We start from the raw sequence: 20249 nt of genomic DNA, 5'->3' as shown, positions 1-20249 counted from the left end.
TACTGTTGATCTTTCATCATTATATTCACTTAATCTATAAGAGCAACCATTCAAAACCAAGTTCAAGTTAAACTTTATTTTTAAACTCTACAAATCTGTCATCACACCACAAAAACATTTCCTCCATTTGCAAAGTTCTGCTCAATCTGTCGTGTTTGTTGCAGGAAAACATTAGCATAAATCAAATAAAGGCCTATTTTTCAAATATTTTCTTCCATTGTCATTGTAAATGTATATAACATGCATGGATTTTACTGGTTACTGTAACAGTTTAGTTGGTTAAAATATTGCATAATATAATTATATAAATAAATTCACATTTACTTTAACAATTTCATACTCTCTTTGGCTTTTCGCATCTTTATCCAGGGGTAAAGCCACTACAAAGAGGCACCAATATGAAATATTAATGAAGAAATCTCTAGCTACCGACAGGCACAGAGTCTTCGAAGACCACTTGGTCTAAGTCTTGGCAACGAACAAGCAATATCTATATAATAATTAAACTAATGTTCTATTGTATTTTTAAACCGTTTATGTGAAATCCTGATATTATTGTGGTTGAATCTGGATTCTGTAGTAACTGTGCCAATTGTTGCACACTTAACTATCTTCACCAGAGGCTGAAAGAGATGAAGTGGTATGGGAAATCAATCAGATTAGACATTTATCCTCAAGAGATACTGAACTTTTTAAAGCTGTCTTGAATCATATTACCCTACTTACCAGGTGTTTCCTCTGGCGGGGAAGAATCGGCCTGGTCCTCAGTTGTGTTTTCTGTGGAAATATAGATTTATCTAATTAATTCATTGATTTAGGCTTAAAAAAAACTCACCTGATAAATAAAGTAATATAAAAAAAATAAAAAAAACGAAATTGTTATACATATATATATATATATATATATATATATATATATATATATATATATATATATATATATATATATATATATATATATATATATATATATATATATATATATATTATAAATTTAGCACTCTTCAGAGACCATTTGGTGATTGTTTCTTTTCAGGGCTCATCAATTTACATTCTCTGTCATTCTTTGTCTTGTTGGACTTAATAAAACTAGTATAAAACACTTAATAAATAATTTTCTGTGTCCATATTATTTCTTGTTGTATTCTAGTATGTTTTCTGCTCTGTGGTTAGTCATTATGTATTTGACAATGTCACTTTTTCCACATTACAGCCAAGATATTTGCATCCGAGGATAAATTGTCATTCACATTTGAAATCAGTGGCATGCAGTGTTCTGAAATGAGGAGGCAAACAATGACCTCAGTTTTTTATTTATTTTTAATTTTTTATAAATCAAATGTCAATTCATGCCCGTTACTTTAAACGTTGTCACAGTTTCCTTGTTAAATGAACATTACTTTACTTTACATGAAAAAAGAAACCAAATACAATTCTATTTTGTATTTTTACATTAACAAGGTTATTAATGTTAGAAACCAAGTCAACCTCTTCAAGTTAGTGTTTTAAGCATTTTTCCATTTATTCCAAAATAACAACTGAAGTCAGTAACAATTTAACCCTCTATGGTACGCAATATGATATCATGTTATGTTTTTTCTCGCTTAAAATTGGACGCTATAACAATATCAATAAACATTTTCATTCATTTTTAATTTATTTATTTTTTAAAAGTTCATTTAAAAGTCACATTTTATTAAAAACAAACTAAAATAGACTATGTTGCCTGGAGGCAACACTGTACCATGGCGGGTTAAACAATATATTTTATTTGTGTATTGATTTTCAGCTGTTCGTTTTAATAGTCATCTTATTTCGGATCATCAGTCATGCTCAGTAAACATTGACACAGACGCGAAGATGTATCTTTAATTTCATCAAGCTGATTGCTCACTAAAACCCCTGAAGTCATCATGTTTTCAGGTCTTTTCAAATATGATTTTGATGTGACATAAAGCAGGGATATCTAAGTGGGTGACCTGTTTACTTTCTTTTTAATTTAGTCTTCCCATTGATGCAATCATTTTGTTAATTCAGACTGACGCGTGGAACGTGCACGTAAACAAGAGGCAGGATTTATCGCACAAACCAATCATATCCAATCACAACCGATCATTTCCTATCAAAACACGATAGAGGCATTGCCTCCTCTCACATGACTTTCCCCCATTCATTCTCTATTACCCCCCACAAAACCCACTGCACGCTGGGTCTATTGATCTCTATGAGCTCAAGGGAGGCACAACAGACGTGGACTCTTTTAGAAAAACTAGTGACTTTTTATTGTCACATTTTCTAATATTTGCATTGTTTTATTTTTGTAAGATGGATTATGTTCTCATCCTAATTTTTTTAGGCACTGCCTCCCTTGTCTCCTCGGCATGGTCCTCTCTTGCCTCCTTTTATCCTTCCGGAGCTCCTCCGTGGGACTTGAGACCGGTGTGTAGCGCAGGTGTCACTCATTAGCATTCGCTCCACCGGCCTCACTCCGCTCCCACAGCTCTCGGCCCCACCCTGGTTCATGGCACTATATTGACTTAATTGCATGTACATGGTTGTATATAGGCTACTGTATGGGTCACATCAATAAAAAACAATAAGGTCGCTCTTAAAATGTTTGAAACTTTTACATTTCAATTTAAGTTTAAAGTTAAGTATTAACGTGTAATGGTAATTAAACATTTTAAAATGATACAAATGTATTTCGGGAAGTCCTCATTGCTAAATGAGAATGTGCAAGGTCTTTTGCATCTAGAGATACGTCCCTTGACACTACCAAAACCATTTGCATACACAAGCACAGAACACGAGGTCTACCTTGATCTTGAGAAGAACTACTCCGAGCCAGTTTTTTGAGGACACTTCACTCACTGTCCCTTTAGTATATGGAAAATGGCAGAAAACTGACTTTAATATTGTTGTCTGAAAATTTAAAACGTACCACTTGGTGCTGGTTCTTCAGTATTTTCAGCAGTCATGGAGGGGTTGGATTCAGCAGGTTCAGATGTGATGGGCTCAGCAGAAGCCGCTTCTGGTTCACTGTGAGCTACTGCAGCTGTAGAGCTCTGTATTTCCTCTGAGGGAACAGGAGCTGCACTGGATGTCTGTGGAGACTCCTCGGCCTGGGTTTGGTCTGGAATTGTCTCACTGTCTGCTGCATGTCCACCGTTTTCATTACTTGTCCCTTAGAGATCAAGACAAATATTTCGACCAAGTTTAAACCATAAAAAAATGTATTACTTGAAATAAAATAAACATTAACTGAAATTAATTCCGGAATTGGATACTTAAGGAATCGGATAGTTCTCATAAAATAACAATTTTGATTCTGCTTATCGATACCTGCGCACATTTTAATGTGGTTTTGAATAATTCAAGCGCAAGAAGACGCAAAGGAGAACTCACTTCACATACAGCTGCCTCATATAGTGCAGGAATACTGAATTCTCTATCGTGTCTTCGTTTGAGTGGACAAACACAAAACAAAATTATGTCAAAATATCCTCCTAAACACAGTTATATGACTTAATATGGTTATATGACTTAAAGGGATAGTTCACCCAAAAATGAAAATTCTGTCATAATTTACTCAGCTTCAGGTTGTTCTAAACCTGTATACATTTCTTTGTTCCGTTGAACACAAAAGAAGATATTTTGAAGAATGTGGGAAACTGAACAGTTCTGGGACACCATTGACTTCCATAGTATTTGTTTTCCTACTATGGAAGTCAACGGTGCCCCAAAACGGCCTGGTTACAAACTTTCTTCAAAATATCTTCTTTTGTGTTCAGCACAGCAAGACATTTATACAGAATTGGAACAACTTGAGGTTGAGTAAATGATGACAGAATTTTCTTTTTTGGGTGAACTATCCCTTTAAGTGAACATATAGAGATGAGAAAGCAAATGCATGTGTAACAGTATCCTATATTGGATCGCACAAGTCTTAAAGTGACAGCAGCCTAATAAACCTGCTGCTGTCTGTGTCATTACTGTTAATCAAAGATTCACAATATCACTCCCTGATATTGACTGAATAACTTTTGTAACATTAATGAATGATTTTTTATAAAAAAGAAAACTATGCAATGTTGTTTTACATTTGATTTCAATTTCTGAACTTTGTTCAGTTGTATTTGTTTGTGCTATTACTAATTTGATTATTTGTTCTTCTTGTATTACTGACTGTACACTTGTCTTTAATAATGTTTGAAATTTATATTAGTTAATTTAGTTTATTAGTTAGTTATTCTTTAGGCTGCTGATTTTTGTTCATTTTATTAAGCTGCAACAGAATGTTTTGCAAAATTAATAAATGTTTGATATCTAAATGTTTGACAGAATCGGAACTGAAATCGCTACAAGTCAAACTATACCCAACCCTATTGCCGAAGCATCATTTGTCATATTGTAGTACTTAAATTAAAAGAATAACTAAAACTACACGAAAATATACACTTAAAAATTATTACAAATTAGAAAACACACAACAAAATTACTAAAACGTTAAAATTCAAATGAAAGCAAAATATATAAATTTAAAAAATAAAATATTAATAGTGGTGTAAAATAAAAGTGGTTTAAAAAGAAAAAATAGTGTTTCTTCACTATTATTTCTCTCATATTATTGATCACATACAGTATGTTTAGGCATTTTAAATGGTTCCATTTGAAATTTGAATTTGAAAACTCCACCAATTTCCATAGATTCAGTCAGCCATCATTAACGTGTTCATTCACATTCCTTATTATAACTGCATTTTTTGTGTCACTGAACAGAATTACAAAAATAATTGTTTTCGGACAGATTACCACCCATCTCAATTTCAACAATTAAAAAACTAATTTAAAAATGCTTTCATCTTCCAGTTGAGTTCAGTACACTCATCTCTGTTCAACACATTTTACTATATTTAAATTAGTTCCACAGAATTCACATTTCATTAACACAGAAATATGAAACACATGTTATGTCCTTTCCAACTTCTCATCTTCTGTGTATTGAGTGCTGACGAGGTACAAGACAACTCTTTATAGGCCAAACTTTAAATTCAACAGTAACTCCCAAAATAAAGCTTGGTAATATTGAAGCTGCACTGTTAATAATTAAATAAAACTGAAAGAAACACATTGATATCCTGGTTAAATTATGAAAACTAATGTAATAACAGGTGCTGAAGAAATGGATGTATTAAAACAGGCAAACTAGCAAAGGTTTATGACATCAGCCATCTGTGATCTAAAGTACACAGCATTTACATGAAACCTTCTTCTCAGCTCCGGGATGAACACACTTTGTTTAAATGTCACCATTGGCAGGTTGATATGCATCACCACACTTGAAGGCGCACCTGAGGTGTAGAGGACCTCCTCTGATAACCTAAATGTTTTTCCTCAAATTCCGAGAAATCACCATAAAAACACTGTGATGGTTCAGGAAACAAACATATAGCAGCAACAAAACAAAATACAACTTTCCCTAATTTGTCTGACAAATTTAATTCAATCTAAATTCAAAATTCTATTCAAATGCATTTGTTATTTGTATAGCACTTTTTAAGCACGTATCAGTTGATGTTCATGAAATCACAATCATCATCAAACTTTTGCTAAAATGCATGTAAAAATATAAAGGAAAGAGTTTAATGTGTACAATCTAGGTGATCAGACCAGTAACCATTTATTTGAAGCATTTCAACATTTATAATCCTGAAGTGTGAAATTTTGTTCCTCTAGCAGCTCAATGCAACACCAAAGTTACGTGTTTGTATCTAGTTAAAACACTTTGGCACTATAAATAATCTGTCAGTTAATAATTCAATGCCAGTTATCAAATTGCTATTTGAAATTTTCACCTTAGCTATAAAAACATGCATTTTTTTTGTAACTTTCAGTTAAAGTCTAATGGTTTAGGATCTGGGCAAGGCGTTTAAACTTAGGCTTCTCCAGGGTGACTTACAGTGTAATAAATACTGTAAGTTTCTCTATAAGAGACGCTGGAGTCAAGTAGATCTAAACTGCATGGCGGGCTGATGACAGCTTTAGATAAGTATCTGGGTGCCTTACACAAAGGTTGAGGGTTCAGTTTCAAGTGAGGGTGACCCAGGGTCCGAAAAGTAACTAAGATCGCAATCTTCCTCTCACTTAAGGATCTACAAAGCATTTTACAATTCATTGGTGTCTACATAATGACATCTAGGCTATATCACCTGATCAAAATATAGCTACCACATAGCGGAATTCTTCCTACACCTCATGAAACACCTTGCAAATCAACAATGTTTGACTAAATATAGCTCAAATGTGAATTTTTGGGCTGTATAGTCTTACTTGATGTGCACCCATCTTGTTTGGTGTTGAGCCGTGTTGTGTCTTGAGCTGTGGTCTGAGTGCTGGAAGTGCATCCCATCGTGTCTTCCTCTGACAGGAGTGAATGAAGTCAAGCACTTTGGTGAGTGTTGTCGTGCCCAGCGCCGTGCATCGACTTCAAGTGTAGGAATACTGCTCTAATTAAACGCGCACTCGATAGAGACAGCAATCATTCCCTAGTCAGGTAACACATTGGGTGTATCTGAGTGTGTATGAGCGGCGGTCATATGCAAACCTGCCCTTATTCGCGGTAACAGGTCACGGTTCAATGCTAAAACAGCAGTGAACTCCTGTCTTGTTAGTTTAAAATGTTAAATATTTTTGTTAAGAAATTATATGTTACACTTTGTGTTTTAACCTGAGTTCTAACAGCCAAAATATCAATATAAATCCGATAACATGCGTTTAATGAGAAAGAAAATGTACTCTAACTTAAAATATATGACATCATGTAGTTCATGTGTAAAGATTTTGGCGACATCTACAGGTGACTTCTGGAGTAGCACTGGCCAACCTCTTGACGCTCGACAATGAAAACTCCTACCCTCCAAATCTAAATCTACAGCTATGGTAGATAATGTCATTGCACAGAGAATGTTAAATGTCCTTGTAAGAAACCTAATAAATCTCTGTCTTTTTGAGATTACATTATTCCAACATTTGTTTAGTTCCCTCAAGTCTATATTGAGAGCCTTACGTCAGTGTATTTGACAAGTTCCCACAAGAACTGAATATTTTATTCCATGATATAATGTTAATATTCCATCTAAAGTGATAATTCTATTATGTACATGTATATTATACTGATAACCACGGTAGTACAGGTGGTACAAGAGACACATGATGAATTAAAGTTCATCACATGTAGCCTTTTCCACAAGCTGAGGTAAATACTAATATATTGAAGGTGCACAGTGTCCTGTACACAAATACAAAACACCACCATGGTAATGTGACACGAAAATAATTCAATAAACTTTATATTAACAGCATAAGCCCCCGGTTTCACAGATAAGGCTTAAGATAGACTAAAATGCATGTTTGAGCTGTTAACTTAAAGCAACTTGTACTGACATATCTTAAAAAATATGTCATTGCCATTGTTTTATGTCAAGATGCACATCAGTAATGTTTTTTTTAAAGTGTACGTTTATAAAAGTTACTTAAATATCCTAATTAAACTAAAGCATAATCCTGGTTTAGGCTAAAGTCTGTCTGAAACCAGGCCAAGATAAAAACCCTAAAGGGTTTTAACATGATTGATAACAACTAAACAGACAGAATTGTTTAAACAAAATACCATTGTCAGGGAAGGTTTGCAAAAAAAAAAAAAAAAAGGAAAATAAAGGCAGGATCTAATCGCATGAAGTTCTTTAATCAAAACAAACTATGGCAACAGATAAACGAAGACATGAAACTGAAGAGAACAGTGCAAAACCAACTCAAATACCAACTAAGTGTATGTTTACACTACAACGATGTACTAAAAACCATGTAAGAACATTTTTTCTTTGCTTTTTTTACTTACAGACAACATTTTCAAAATGATCCCACAGATCCGCGAAAACTATTAAAAACGCTGTATTCTGCTACCTGGCCAGTAGTTGGCGATGTCACTTTGTAAAGAAACACTACGCGCCTATGGACTGCACGTAATACGCATGACACCACCTTTTTCAAAAATTTGTTTATGTACAAGGAGACAATAATGGTATGGTTTTCAAAAATATGCACTTTAAAACTCGCTTTCAAAAGTTTGCGTTTTCACGCCATTGTCATGTAAATAAACAGCCAAAACATAAAAAGTTTTACGTTTTTTAGTTGAAAACAGTGTTGTATAAATGTCGTTGTTTACACAGGGAATTGTGAGAATGTCAGTTTGTTTTTTCACTGTAAATTATAATTGTAAATATGAATAATATAAATTATATTGTAAATATAACTTTCAAATTTACTTCCATTTAATAGTATTTTACTGTAAAATTACGTAAAAAACACTGTTAGATGTATTACAGTTTTTCACGGTATACTAATGGAACTTGCTATTAACCAATTAACATGTTTTTACTGTAGCATTTTTACAGTGATTTAATGATGATGATGACACCTGCAAGGACAAGAAAGTGTTTTCTTGCCATTATTTGCAGTACACTGTTTTTTTATGTCATCATATTGAAGCACCTCTGCTGAAAAGTGGTACAAAAAACACATGCTTACATTTATGTTTTATACTGGGATAATTCTGGGACCCCACGCCACCTCGGTAGATCCGCCCCTGTTCATTATGTGCCATATAAATCTCAGGAAACATATAGGACCCTGGGAACATATGCCCCAGTTCACAAAGAAATGGACTGAAAGAAATTTAATCCCATCTGGATAGGATATGTCTGAAATTGCGTATTGTTTGGTGAGGAGATCCTCCAACTGCCTGCTCCACTTTCATCATGGATACAGAACCTTCTGATGAAAAATAAGCATAATCTTGCAGAATCAGTAAGTGGAAAAAAAGTATTTTTTTTATGGTTTCGTTAACGATAATAACCGGTCCACATATAGACATTCACACCTCTGTGAATAACAAAAACTTACAAAAACAAAAAGCCTACTTTATTAAATTTGTTTGCAAACTTTCTCAGTACTTTGATATTTTGCCATTTTTTCTAACATATTTGTTGCTCTTAAACCTGATGCATTGAAACTTGTGATTTATACTCCTATACAAGTTCAGAGATGTTTAGAATCTGTCGATGTGTGTAAGTGTCCTAACATGGTGAACTGGATATTGACTTTTTAATAGCATTTAAAGGTCCCGTTCTTCGTGATCCCATGTTTCAAACTTTAGTTAGTGTGTAATGTTGTTGTTATAAATAAAATCTGTACAATTTTAAAGCTCAAATTTCAATGCCAAGCGAGATATTTTATTGAACAGAAGTCGCCTACATCGAACGGCCAGTTTGGACTACATCCCTCTACTTCCTTCTTTAATGACGTCACTAAAACTGTTTTTTGACTAACCTCCGCCCACAGGAATACACAAGAGTTGCGTTTGTAGAGTGTGTTTGTCGCCATGTCGTCGAAACGCTGTTATTTTCATCCCGCAGTTCAATCACCGGGTCTGATTCCGGCTCAAATTGATAGGGTAAAATTAAAGACATGTTTACAATAACACTGAGCGCGTGCATCTCCACGTTATGGTAAGAGGCGTGACCTTTCCGGGCAAGGAGCGCTAAGCTGCTGTCGAATCACAACACAGGAACCGCTGGCACAATCAGAACTCGTTACGTATTTCTGAAGGAGGGACTTCATAGAACAAGGAAGTCATCAGCCCGCTTTTATGACAGTGGAAACAGCGGTATACAGATAAGTAAATTATGTGAAAAATACTGTGTTGTTTTACACGCGAAACATGAACACATGTTATATTGCACACTATAAACACAATCAAAGCTTAAAAAAAACTCGAAAAACAGGACCTTTAACTATCTGGGGCCGTATTCACAAAACATTTTATCTTACCACTAAGAGTTCTCCTAAATAGAAGTAAAAGTTCTTAGCTAAGAGTTTTCTCTTAAAACCTATTCACAGAGCTGCTGAGACAAACTTTTACTAAGGAATAGACTGAAGTCTTAAGCTAAGAGTAAGGGCGGAGTTGACCTTGTTGCTATGGAGTAAACCACAAGTGATTGGCTGATGGGGGAGGAGTCAGTGATTTAATCATAGAAATATTGTAGAATGAAAAATAAAGGTTTTAAAATACAAATGTTGCCCTATTCAAATAATTTTTTTTTTAATAAAAAAGTCAAAATAAAATGTTGCCATTGTTGCCATAAAGGTTTTAAAATAGGCTAAGTGTCACTAATTAAACTAGTATATAAAGTTAATTGTAAAATTTAATTTGTTAAAGTTTTTTTTTTTTGGTGTCTATAAATCTATAAATCATAATGTATTGCATTTATAAAGAAAAAGTTCAGCACCCAAGGCTCAATCGCTATTGCCTCAGTGGTGTACAGTGTCTTTGGGTGGATTAGGACTGTTTGTGATTTGGTCTTAGAGACTTAGGAGTCCTCTTGACTACTTCTAACTTCTCACAGACTTAGAAGCTAGTTTTAGCGCTAAAATGCTTTGTGAAATACTCTTAGAGCAAAAAATTAGGACTCCTAAAATTATGACTGACACACCCATTATTTTTAAGAGTTTCTCCTAAATCGGCAAGTTAGGAGCTACTTTTAGCCTTAAGATGTTTTGTGAATACGGCCCCTGGTGTTTTAGAGACCTAATGACATAACACTGACAAAATGACATTGACAATCATTCTCCATTAAAAATGAACCACTAATATAAAATAAGTATAAATGCAATGAATTAGCAGTGTAGATGTTATTCATTTGGATTTGTGATCAGTGTTCTGGGGTCAAATTGCCCCAAAAAGAAACAAAGGCTGGATCACGCTTGTCTAAACAGGGATGAATAACATTTTTTATAAAACTTTGCAGGAATACATATCTTTCCCATAATGATGTGCAAAACAAACATTTTATATGCCTTTTCAATACAATGTTTCATGGAAATTCATCCCTATGTCCTCTTATGAATTTATAGTAATGAACTTTTCTTCTCTTCACATACAAACACACATAACACTTATTAACAATTATGAAATCTGTGAGTGAATCTTCAACAGACATGCAGTAAGCAGCACAAAAATGAATTAAAGAACAGGAAATTTTCAACAAGGCCTCTAGGTAATATATATATATAGTATACTGTTGGCCTTACACCTTTTTAAGCAGGAGGCCATAAGGACGTATTGAGCTCTCCACTATTTCTTTCTCTTTCTCAGCAGATGTTCCTTCAGGGATAGGGACCAACCAGATGTCCTTGTTCTTGATTTCCCTCTTCTTGGGGTTGATCCTGTTCTGCATGATGACTTTGTTAGTCTTTCCATTCTTTTGGGAAATTAAGTTCTTGGTTTTCGCGAACACATATGCTACGTTGATGTCTGGAGATGAATAAATCCCTCTTCCGTAAGCCTGGCGGTCTCCCGCCGTATACTGCGACTGTATGATGCCTGCAGCTCCTTGTAAGTCGGTTCCGTGGTAGGAGACTGGCCACTCGCCGGGCGCGGAACGGCTCCTCCAGCCACCTGTTCCCAGCCAAGCGTTCCCGTCCGGGTATTTGTCCCGCACCTTCAGCGTGAAGCGCATCCAGCCGTAGGGCCGCTTGTACGGCTCGTCCCCGCGCATGCACTCATCAGATTTCAGCTCGGACATGTTCGTGAAATCAAAGTCAAACGATGGATCAAAAAAGTCATCCGAAATCACAAATAATTCCTTCCGGAGAGAACAGCTCGCCTGTCCTAAGACACTTTTCGTGGTTTCTTGTGATTTTTTCTTATCAACAACCAACCGCGATAGAGAAGTAGCCTAGTCAGACAAGTCACAGGTTGGACAGCGAGTGCTTCATTTTTAAGAAGGGCAAGAGTTGTCAGGTTGGCAATTTGAAGTTTAATGGCTCCATCTAAATCCTTACAATCTGACTGTAATTTCACAGTGACTCCCAGAATGGCAGAGAGCGCCTCGGTCAAGATATGTTTGTCCACATCCATGGCGTTAACACTCGACCTTATCAAGATTATGATTCAACGTGTAACAGTGGTTTTCAGTCATACTAGTGGGACTAGGGACCCAGATTTGCACACATTGTATGTAGGCCTACGTTTTATATAGCACACCTGATTCAGATCATCGGCTCATTGGCAGACATGTTAGCGCTGCTAAAGTGTGACAAGAGAGACAAAAGCCCTGTCCAAATACCCACACTTGCAGTCTTTGCACTTTACCACTTGTTGTAGCCTATTATTTGGCAAAAGTGTTCAAGTAGGCGTGAAGGCTGCAAGTGTGTGTAGAACTTTTGATTACCCGATGGGACACACTTAGTGTTGCAAAAAATGCAAGTGTTTAAATTCACTTCTAAATGTCTGTTCAGTAGTCGCTATATAACTAACAGAAGACACAATATTAAAATTGTGGTGCTTTAAGTGAAAAAAATCAGTTGCAAATTATGTACAAAAAACACATAGCCTACTCATCTTTGCATCAATAAAATGTGCAACACTTTATATTTTATTACCAAATTATATGTAATATATAATTAATTTAACTTACAGTCTAATGTTTTCCTTGACATCTCGCAATTTCAGGGCATGTGAGTTCCCGAACATAATGCATGATGGGATACTCTTAGCCTTGAATAGAGCTCTGAAGCGATATTCAAGATAGTGTGGGTTTAGTGTGCGTTAAAGGTGCCCTAGATTCAAAAATTGAATTTACCTCGGCATAGTTGAATAACAAGAGTTCAGTACATGGAAATGACATACAGTGAGTCTCAAACTCCATTGTTTCCTCCTTCTTATATAAATTTCAATTGTTTAAAAGACCTTCAAAGAACAGGCGAATCTCAACATAACACCGACTGTTACGTAACAGTTGGGATCATTAATATGTACGCCCCCAATATTTGCATATGCCAGCCCATGATCCCAACATTATGAAAGGCATTAGACAAGGGCAGCCAGTATTAACGTCTGGATCTGTGCACAGCTGAATCATCAGACTAGGTAAGCAAGCAAGGATAATAGCGAAAAATGGCAGATGGAGCAATAATAACTGACATGATTCATGATATCATGATATTTTAGTGATATTTGTAAATTGTCTTTCTAAATGTTTCGTTAGCATGTTGCTAATGTACTGTTAAATGTGGTTAAAGTTACCATCGTTTATTACTGTATTCACGGAGACAAGAGCCGTCGCTATTTTCATTTTTTAAACACTTGCAGTCTGTATAATTCATAAACACAACTTCATTCTTTATAAATCCCTCCAACAGTGTAGCATTAGCCGTTAGCTACAGAGCATAGCCTCAAATTCACTCAGAATCAAATGTAAACAGCCAAATAAATACCATACTTACGTGATTAGACATGTTGCATGACGAACACTTTGTAAAGATCCATTTTGAGGGTTATATTAGCTGTGTGAACTTTTTTTATGTTGTTTAAGGCAAGCGCGAGCTCTTGGGGCGTGGAGCTCGAGAATTAAAGGAATCGGCGCATATTTAATGATGCCCCAAAATAGGCAGTAAAAAAAATTTATTAAAAAAAAACTATATTTTGAGCTGAAACTTCACAGACACATTCAGGGGACACCTAAGACTTATATTACATCTTTTAAAAACATGTTCTTCGGCACCTTTAAGGGCACTGCAATTGGGCATTTTTAAGACATGGGACAGTCTTGCGCACTTACTTCCTGTCACATGTACGCGCTCTCAAGTGGACAAGACTGCAAGTGTGGGTATTTGGACAGGGCCAATCTCAATGTGCAGTGGGTCCCCAGGACCATGACTGACCACTAACATGCCCATTATGTTCACCTTTGCTTTCAAAATGAGAGGATCAACCATGACAACAGTTAAGGGGGTTACATTTAAGAAAATAAAATAAAACAACAAAATTAGGTGAAATGCAGTAGTATTTGAAACAAATACTGAGAAAAGAAAAAATCTTAAATCTGGATATGGTCAGGCTGGTCTGTTAGAGATGATTTGGGCACTTTTCAGTAGGTTAGGCCTGGAAGCTGGATGTCTACCAGCTAAACGCTAACTCGGCCAGGCTACGAGACCAGTTTAAACCAGCTAAGACCAGCAAAACATCTTAGGCTGCAGTTTTTGTTTTGTTTTTCTGGTCAGGCAACTGACCAGTTCACGTTTTACCAATAGAACAGAAAATACAAGTAATTGTTCCAAATTCTTACAAACTTTAAAAGCCTTACCGTTTACATCAAATAATCATGAAAGGATGCAAATGTTTATAGAGTCATGAAGGGCCCTTTACACACTAACACCACACACATTGTCACAGTTGTGAGACAAAAGTTTAGGCTCTAGACACAACATTTATTCAAGAAAAGGAAGATGAGGATGGAGGACTCACAACAATTAAATCCTCAAATATCAATCAGCCTAGAGCTAGAGGATCAGACCACACAATGAGAACATAAGAACTTCAATACAGGTGTTAAGGCCCGTAATGAGATGCAGGTGTGGAACAATCAGTAACCAATGAAACAGATTAACAGGTAGAAAGCACAGGAAGCGTGGGAATGTAAAGCAAAAGTCCAGGGCTGCGTTCCACTCCAGTTTTAGACATGTACTCGTGAACTTCCCTAAACATTTCCCCTCAGGGGAATCCTTGCCGCCATTTTGAAGTGTGTTCCACTTCATGAAGTGGACGAGGGAAGTTTATATGGACAGACCCTCGCTCCCTCGATTTTGACTGAGCGAGTTTACTGACGTGACGTCACCGCATATCGTGTTTAATTTACCCCACCGCAAACAACTCTATGATAAATTAATTATTTTTCTAAACATTTAAAACACACATATTGTAACGAAGGCGGGACTCGAAGTAAGATTCAAATGCAGCGTTTATTAGAAGTAAGAGTAGTCGTACAGGCAGGGTCAAACAGGAACAGCAAGGGACAGGCAGAATCGTAGTCAGGAAACAGGCAATGGTCAGGCTAGGCAGATATCACTCACAGAACAGTATACAAGGCAAGGGTCAGGACAGGCAGCAACGGAATCGTAAACGGGTAACAGGCAGGATCCACAACAGATAGGCAGACAGGATATAAACACTCGGAAATGACACACGGGGTAATCAAGACTTCACCCTGAAGTGGTGCGTGTGAAAGTCCTTTATAGTCCTGGTAATGATGTGCAGCTGGGTGTGGTGATCAGTGTGGAGTGCTAGGCTGTATGTGGCAACAGGTGATTGGTGGAGTGAGTGCATGTGATTGACAGGGGGGATGATGGGAAATGTAGTCTGGAGTGAACAGGAACATGACGGGAACAGATGGTGATCGTGACAGAATGTCCCCCTCCCGGTGGGTGCCCTGGAGACCTACAGGCAGGAGATACTGGATGTGCAGGCGGGTATGGAGGTCTCCAGGGCAGGTCCAGGAACTCAAGCAGCCACGGTGGGCCAGGGGCCTCGGGAGGCCACGGCAGGTCAGGAGCCTCGGGCGGCCACGGCGGGTCAGGCAGCTTGGGCAGCCACGGCAGAACAGAGTCTATAGGCGACCCCAGCGGGTCAGAGTCCATTAAGGGCCATAATAATTCGGAGGCCCTTAACGGCCATGGTTGAGCAGGGTCCCCACCCACAAGCTCCCCACCCTCAGGTATACTGCCCCCCCCAAAAAAAGTTCTTGGGGATTTCAACGGGGTACGTTGCGGGTTTGTGGGCAAGGAGTTCGGGTGGCTCTGGCAGGGCAAGACGCTTGAGTGGCGCTGGCAGAGCGAGGAGCTTGGGCGGCGCCGGCAGGGCGAGGAGCACAGGTGGCGCCGGCAGGGCAAGGAGCACAGGTGGCGCCGGTAGAGTGAGGAGCTCAGTAGGCGCTGGCAGGGCAAGACGCTTAGGCGGTGCTGGTAGAGCATGACGCTTGGGCGGAGCTGGAGAGACCTCTGGAATGATCCCCAGGCCCACAGCGGCCTCTTGAAGGGCGTCTGCGTCTTGAGGAGAGGAGGACGCCTTCTTCCTCCTCCTCCTCTTCTTCCGAGAGCGGCGATGGTTCACCGACTGGAGCGGTCTCTGGAGCAGACTCAATGGCTTGAACGCCCCCTATATCCTTAAGCTCCGAGGGGGCGGCCATCTTGCCCGTGGGCCCTGGCAAAGCAGCCATCTTGTCCATAGCATCCAGGGTGCTTGAGTCCATGGCAGCTGGCGAGCTTGAGTGCGTTGCAACCGGCGAACTTGAGAGCGTTGCAACCGGCGAACTTGAGAGCGTTGCAACCGGCGAACTTGAGTGCGAAGCGGCCACCGGGTTTGAGAGCGAAGCGGTCGGTAGGCTTGAGCCCATTGCAAAGGTTCCGCCAGTAGTGCGGCACTCATGCAACTTAAGCAATGACGTACATCCGAGTCAACGAGACTGAGGGAAGTTAGCGAGGGAAGAGCATTTAAAAAACGAACTGGAATAGCTTCGATATGCTTATAGTCCTTTTGAATAAATTACAGCTTCTAAAAAAAACAACACTGTGGAGAAATATAAACTGCCAGTGATGTTTAGCTTTTCTGTTTTCAGTTCAAACAATATAGGCCTTAGTAGTTTGTGTTGGGGTGGAATAAGGGGGTGACTTCTGAGGCTCTAGCCCCAAGTGCTTTTTCAAAATGTTTTATGTCTGGCTCCGCCCCTGGTTTGTGTTCATGTCCAACACTAAAAAATTTCCAGTGATCGTGTTGTTGTGGAATCTAGGATGATGATAGATAACAAATAAATCAACATAGTGTTCACTCTTCATGCGATACAAGGTTATTAAATGTTTCAAAAATCAAAATGAGTTGACACAACAAAGTAGGCTATTTTGTAACAGGCAGACAACTTGCTGTGTTTAAGGATCTCTTTTGTTTGACCACAACAGCGCCATCTATTGCAAATGTTGCAAGTATGAAACCTTTGCCATCATTACTGACGTGGACATGGAATTTTTTTTTTATGTTGTCAGCAAACAGTATGACTGTAAAACTGAAAGGCATTCAATGACTGAATCAGATTTAATAATAGGCCTACATTTTTTAAATCTAAGCTCTCATTATTTTTTACTGTCAAGCCAATATAGTTCATTTATGTAAGTGAGGATAGCAAAATAAAGTAAACTGTGACATATTATACCCAAAAAATCTTCATGCAGTGGACTAAAATTGATAAAAATTTGGAACCAAAAATTATTCAGACACTTTGATCTGACTATGTTAATATAATTGAGATTATTTTTTTTCTGACACAGAAATCTGAGATCTTGTCATATTTTATTACCATTTTTTTAACTATAGTGAATAAACTATAGCCTATTAATGAATGAAATGTTCAATGTGTCTGAATAAGTTTTGGTTTGACTGTGTTTTTGTTTGGCTAGAAGTTCTGAATGGCCGGTAGCTTATTAACTTTAAAAAATGGCCAAACTGGCTGGTAAGTGCACAAAATTCATTTCAAATCCTGACTATTAAAATCACAGTCAATTTTATTGTTTCTGCAATCTGTTTTTGCCAGAATCTTGCTCCCTAAAGAACTGTTAGGTTCTGATAAGTAGTGCTAATTTGTCGTAAAATAACGTGATATACGTGACTTTGATTAGGACAGATGAAAATATTAGACTCTTAAGTAAAAATAAGAATTTTTGCACAGTTAATAATAGTCAAAGTCAGTTTCAAAAGAACATCATGCACACAAACTTTATTTCAGCTTTACAATTCCATGTCAACTATTTGAGAGAGACAAATAGGCAAATACAATCTCATAAACATGGTAATAAACATCTCTTTAACCAAAAGTCAGAAGAATTGAATGTAGAAATGTGTGACCAAGAGACAGAGTAAAGCTCAATTCTGAGAGCAACTTTATTTGCCTTCCACCTCTTTAAGCAGGAGTCCGTAAGGGCGGATTGAACTCTCCACTATTTCTTTCTCTTTCGTAGCTGATGTTCCTTCAGGAATACGGACCAACCAAAAGTTATTCCCCTTGATGATTTCCCTCTTCTTGGGATTGACTCTGTTCTGCATAATGACTTTGTAAGTCTTTCCATTCTTTTGCGAGATGAATTTCTTGCTTGTTGCGTAGACATCTGCCACTTTGATGTCTGGAGATGAATAAATCCCTCTTCCGTAAGCCTGACGGTCTCCCGCCTTGTAGTGAGACTGTATGATGCCCTCAGCCCCCTGTAAACCGGTTCCGTGGTAGGAGACTGGCCACTCACCGGGGTCGGAACGGCTCCTCCACCCATCTGTTCCCAGCCAAGCGTTCCCGTCCGGGTATTTGTCCCGCACCTTCAGCGCGAAGCGCATCCACCCGTAGGGCCGCTTGTACGGCTCGTCCCCGCGCATGCACTCATCAGACTTTGACTCGGACATTTTCGTGAAGTCAAAGTTAAACTTTGGGTAGAAAAAATCATCCGGGATCACAAATAATTCTTTCCGGAGAGAAGAGCTAGCGCTTTCTGTTTTCGGGGATTCTTGGGAATTTTTCTGATCACCAATAAACCACCCGGTCAGTAAAGAAGTTATAAAATTTACAGGCTGGGTCACAAGCATGAACGCATCATAACCAAGAAGGGCGAGAGTTGTAAGACTGGTAATATCCAGTTTAATGGCTCCATCTGAATCCTTACAGTCTGACTGTAACTTCACAGTGACTCCCAGAATGGCAGAGAGCGCCTCGGTCAAGATATATGTGTCAACCACCGTCGCCATCGCGTTAATCGAACTGATCAAGGGAGCAAGGTTATAGTGTCGACAATAAAACTTTATCTACACACCCGTTTTACCCACGTTTACTTTTGCTTTCAGTTTAATTACTGTGGCGACACGAGGGCACTCTCATATTCAAATATATATATATATAAAGTAGCGACTACGCCACCCCAGCCTGAATCAGTCGGGGAAATATCAACTAAGGGCACACAAGTTCGAATTTCTTCCCACAATCACCAACCATGAGACGTGGATATGTACAAAAAATCACTTTATTGAATCATAAATAGTTAAAAAAAAAAAAAAAAATCACGGGTCATAAAGCAATGCAATGCTGGTGGCAGTCAACCACTCCAGACTACTAATATTTAGATAAAGAACAAATTGATCACCACACCACAACAATTCTCGCCACTGAGCTGGGGTGCGCCCAGAGGAGGGCAGGCTAAGCAGTGGGCTTCACAACGACCCCCATTGAGTATCCCCCGGCGCACAAAATCTCACAAGCACCCACACACTTAGTGCAATCCACGGCAAGGAAATCCACACCACACAAGTTTGGGAAAAGAGAATTTCCACCCTCCAAAAAATAGCCCGCCTGCCCACTTCGGGTCACCCCGGCTCCGGCCAACCAGCAGGACTTCCGAGCCACCCAGACAGCAATATAGTGTGGCCCAGATCTGGCCCACATCTGGTACATGTGGTTTACACGCGGACCAGATGTAGGCTGTCAGGGTGGCTGCTCTCCCTCTAGTGAATTTTAAGGAATTGGTTTGCCGGATATTTAATCGGAAGTCCTGCTGGTTGGCCGGAGCCGGGGTGACCCGAAGTGGGCAGGCGGGCTATTTTTTGGAGGGTGGAAATTCTCTTTTCCCAAACTTGTGTGGTGTGGATTTCCTTGCCGTGGATTGCACTAAGTGTGTGGGTGCTTGTGAGATTTTTTGCACAGCACACTGTGTTATACATTCCAGCGTTTTCTTTTCATACGGGAACTCGAATAGAGCAGCGGACTACCGGAAACCCAGACGCAGAAATGACGTAATGTAATCTGCAAAATTGGTGGAGGTGAATGCTGTCTTAGCTGCCCCTAGTTTAAATTATACAATTGAAATTAAATTATTTAAAACATGAAATAAAATGAGTGCACCTCTGTCTGTGAACATCACGCCAGGCTTGGTCTGCAGCTGGCCAAGCTGATCTGGTCACCCAGACAAACGTCCTTTTCAATAAAAGATCTTTGAAGTCATGAGGAAATGTAAGACCTTCCCATAGTGTGTGATCTTTAGAGTTGGCTAACTCATATTGTAATCTTTATGAGATGAAAATGAATGTTTACTTTTGCTTTCTGTTTACTGCATTTATGCATAAGATGTTTTCATTAAAATAGGATATCTGGAGTGCTGGTGAAAATCTTGTGTGTGACAGCATCAGTGCAGTACAACTGCAATTCAATAATCAGAAGTGAAACACAACATACATGCTGATACTGTATATCAGATGAAAATAAACACATTGTGTGTATAAATTGCTCACAGTATGCAGAAACCAATGTTCCCTGAGCAAAACCTCTATATTG

The 20249-nt window shown here is 38.3% G+C and overlaps 3 protein-coding genes across 3 annotated transcripts; all 3 read right to left on the bottom strand.

Annotated features, from left to right (window-relative positions):
• Window positions 1-72: 72 nt before the first annotated feature.
• si:dkey-284p5.3 (uncharacterized protein LOC557830 homolog) lies at window positions 73-6570 on the bottom strand. The gene is made up of 4 exons (XM_067411656.1): window positions 6331-6570; window positions 2942-3184; window positions 727-777; window positions 73-623 (listed from the first exon to the last, which is right to left on the bottom strand). The coding sequence occupies exons 1-4, from the start codon at window positions 6407-6409 to the stop codon at window positions 604-606; spliced, it is 393 nt and encodes a 130-aa protein (XP_067267757.1). The 5' UTR covers window positions 6410-6570; the 3' UTR covers window positions 73-603.
• Window positions 6571-11144: 4574 nt separating this feature from the next.
• Window positions 11145-11977, bottom strand: LOC137037168 (uncharacterized). The gene is made up of 2 exons (XM_067410984.1): window positions 11813-11977; window positions 11145-11702 (listed from the first exon to the last, which is right to left on the bottom strand). The coding sequence occupies exons 1-2, from the start codon at window positions 11975-11977 to the stop codon at window positions 11145-11147; spliced, it is 723 nt and encodes a 240-aa protein (XP_067267085.1).
• A 5675-nt stretch (window positions 11978-17652) lies between these two features.
• LOC137001961 (uncharacterized) lies at window positions 17653-18763 on the bottom strand. Its single transcript, XM_067361344.1, has one exon. The coding sequence runs from the start codon at window positions 18671-18673 to the stop codon at window positions 17825-17827; it is 849 nt and encodes a 282-aa protein (XP_067217445.1). The 5' UTR covers window positions 18674-18763; the 3' UTR covers window positions 17653-17824.
• Window positions 18764-20249: the final 1486 nt, after the last annotated feature.

The sequence above is a fragment of the Chanodichthys erythropterus genome, chromosome 15 (assembly GCF_024489055.1).
Source record: "Chanodichthys erythropterus isolate Z2021 chromosome 15, ASM2448905v1, whole genome shotgun sequence".
Classification (NCBI taxonomy): Eukaryota; Metazoa; Chordata; class Actinopteri; order Cypriniformes; family Xenocyprididae; genus Chanodichthys; species Chanodichthys erythropterus.
The sequence above is the reverse complement of the archived record's forward strand: the minus strand, read 5'-3'. Positions and strand labels throughout refer to the sequence as shown.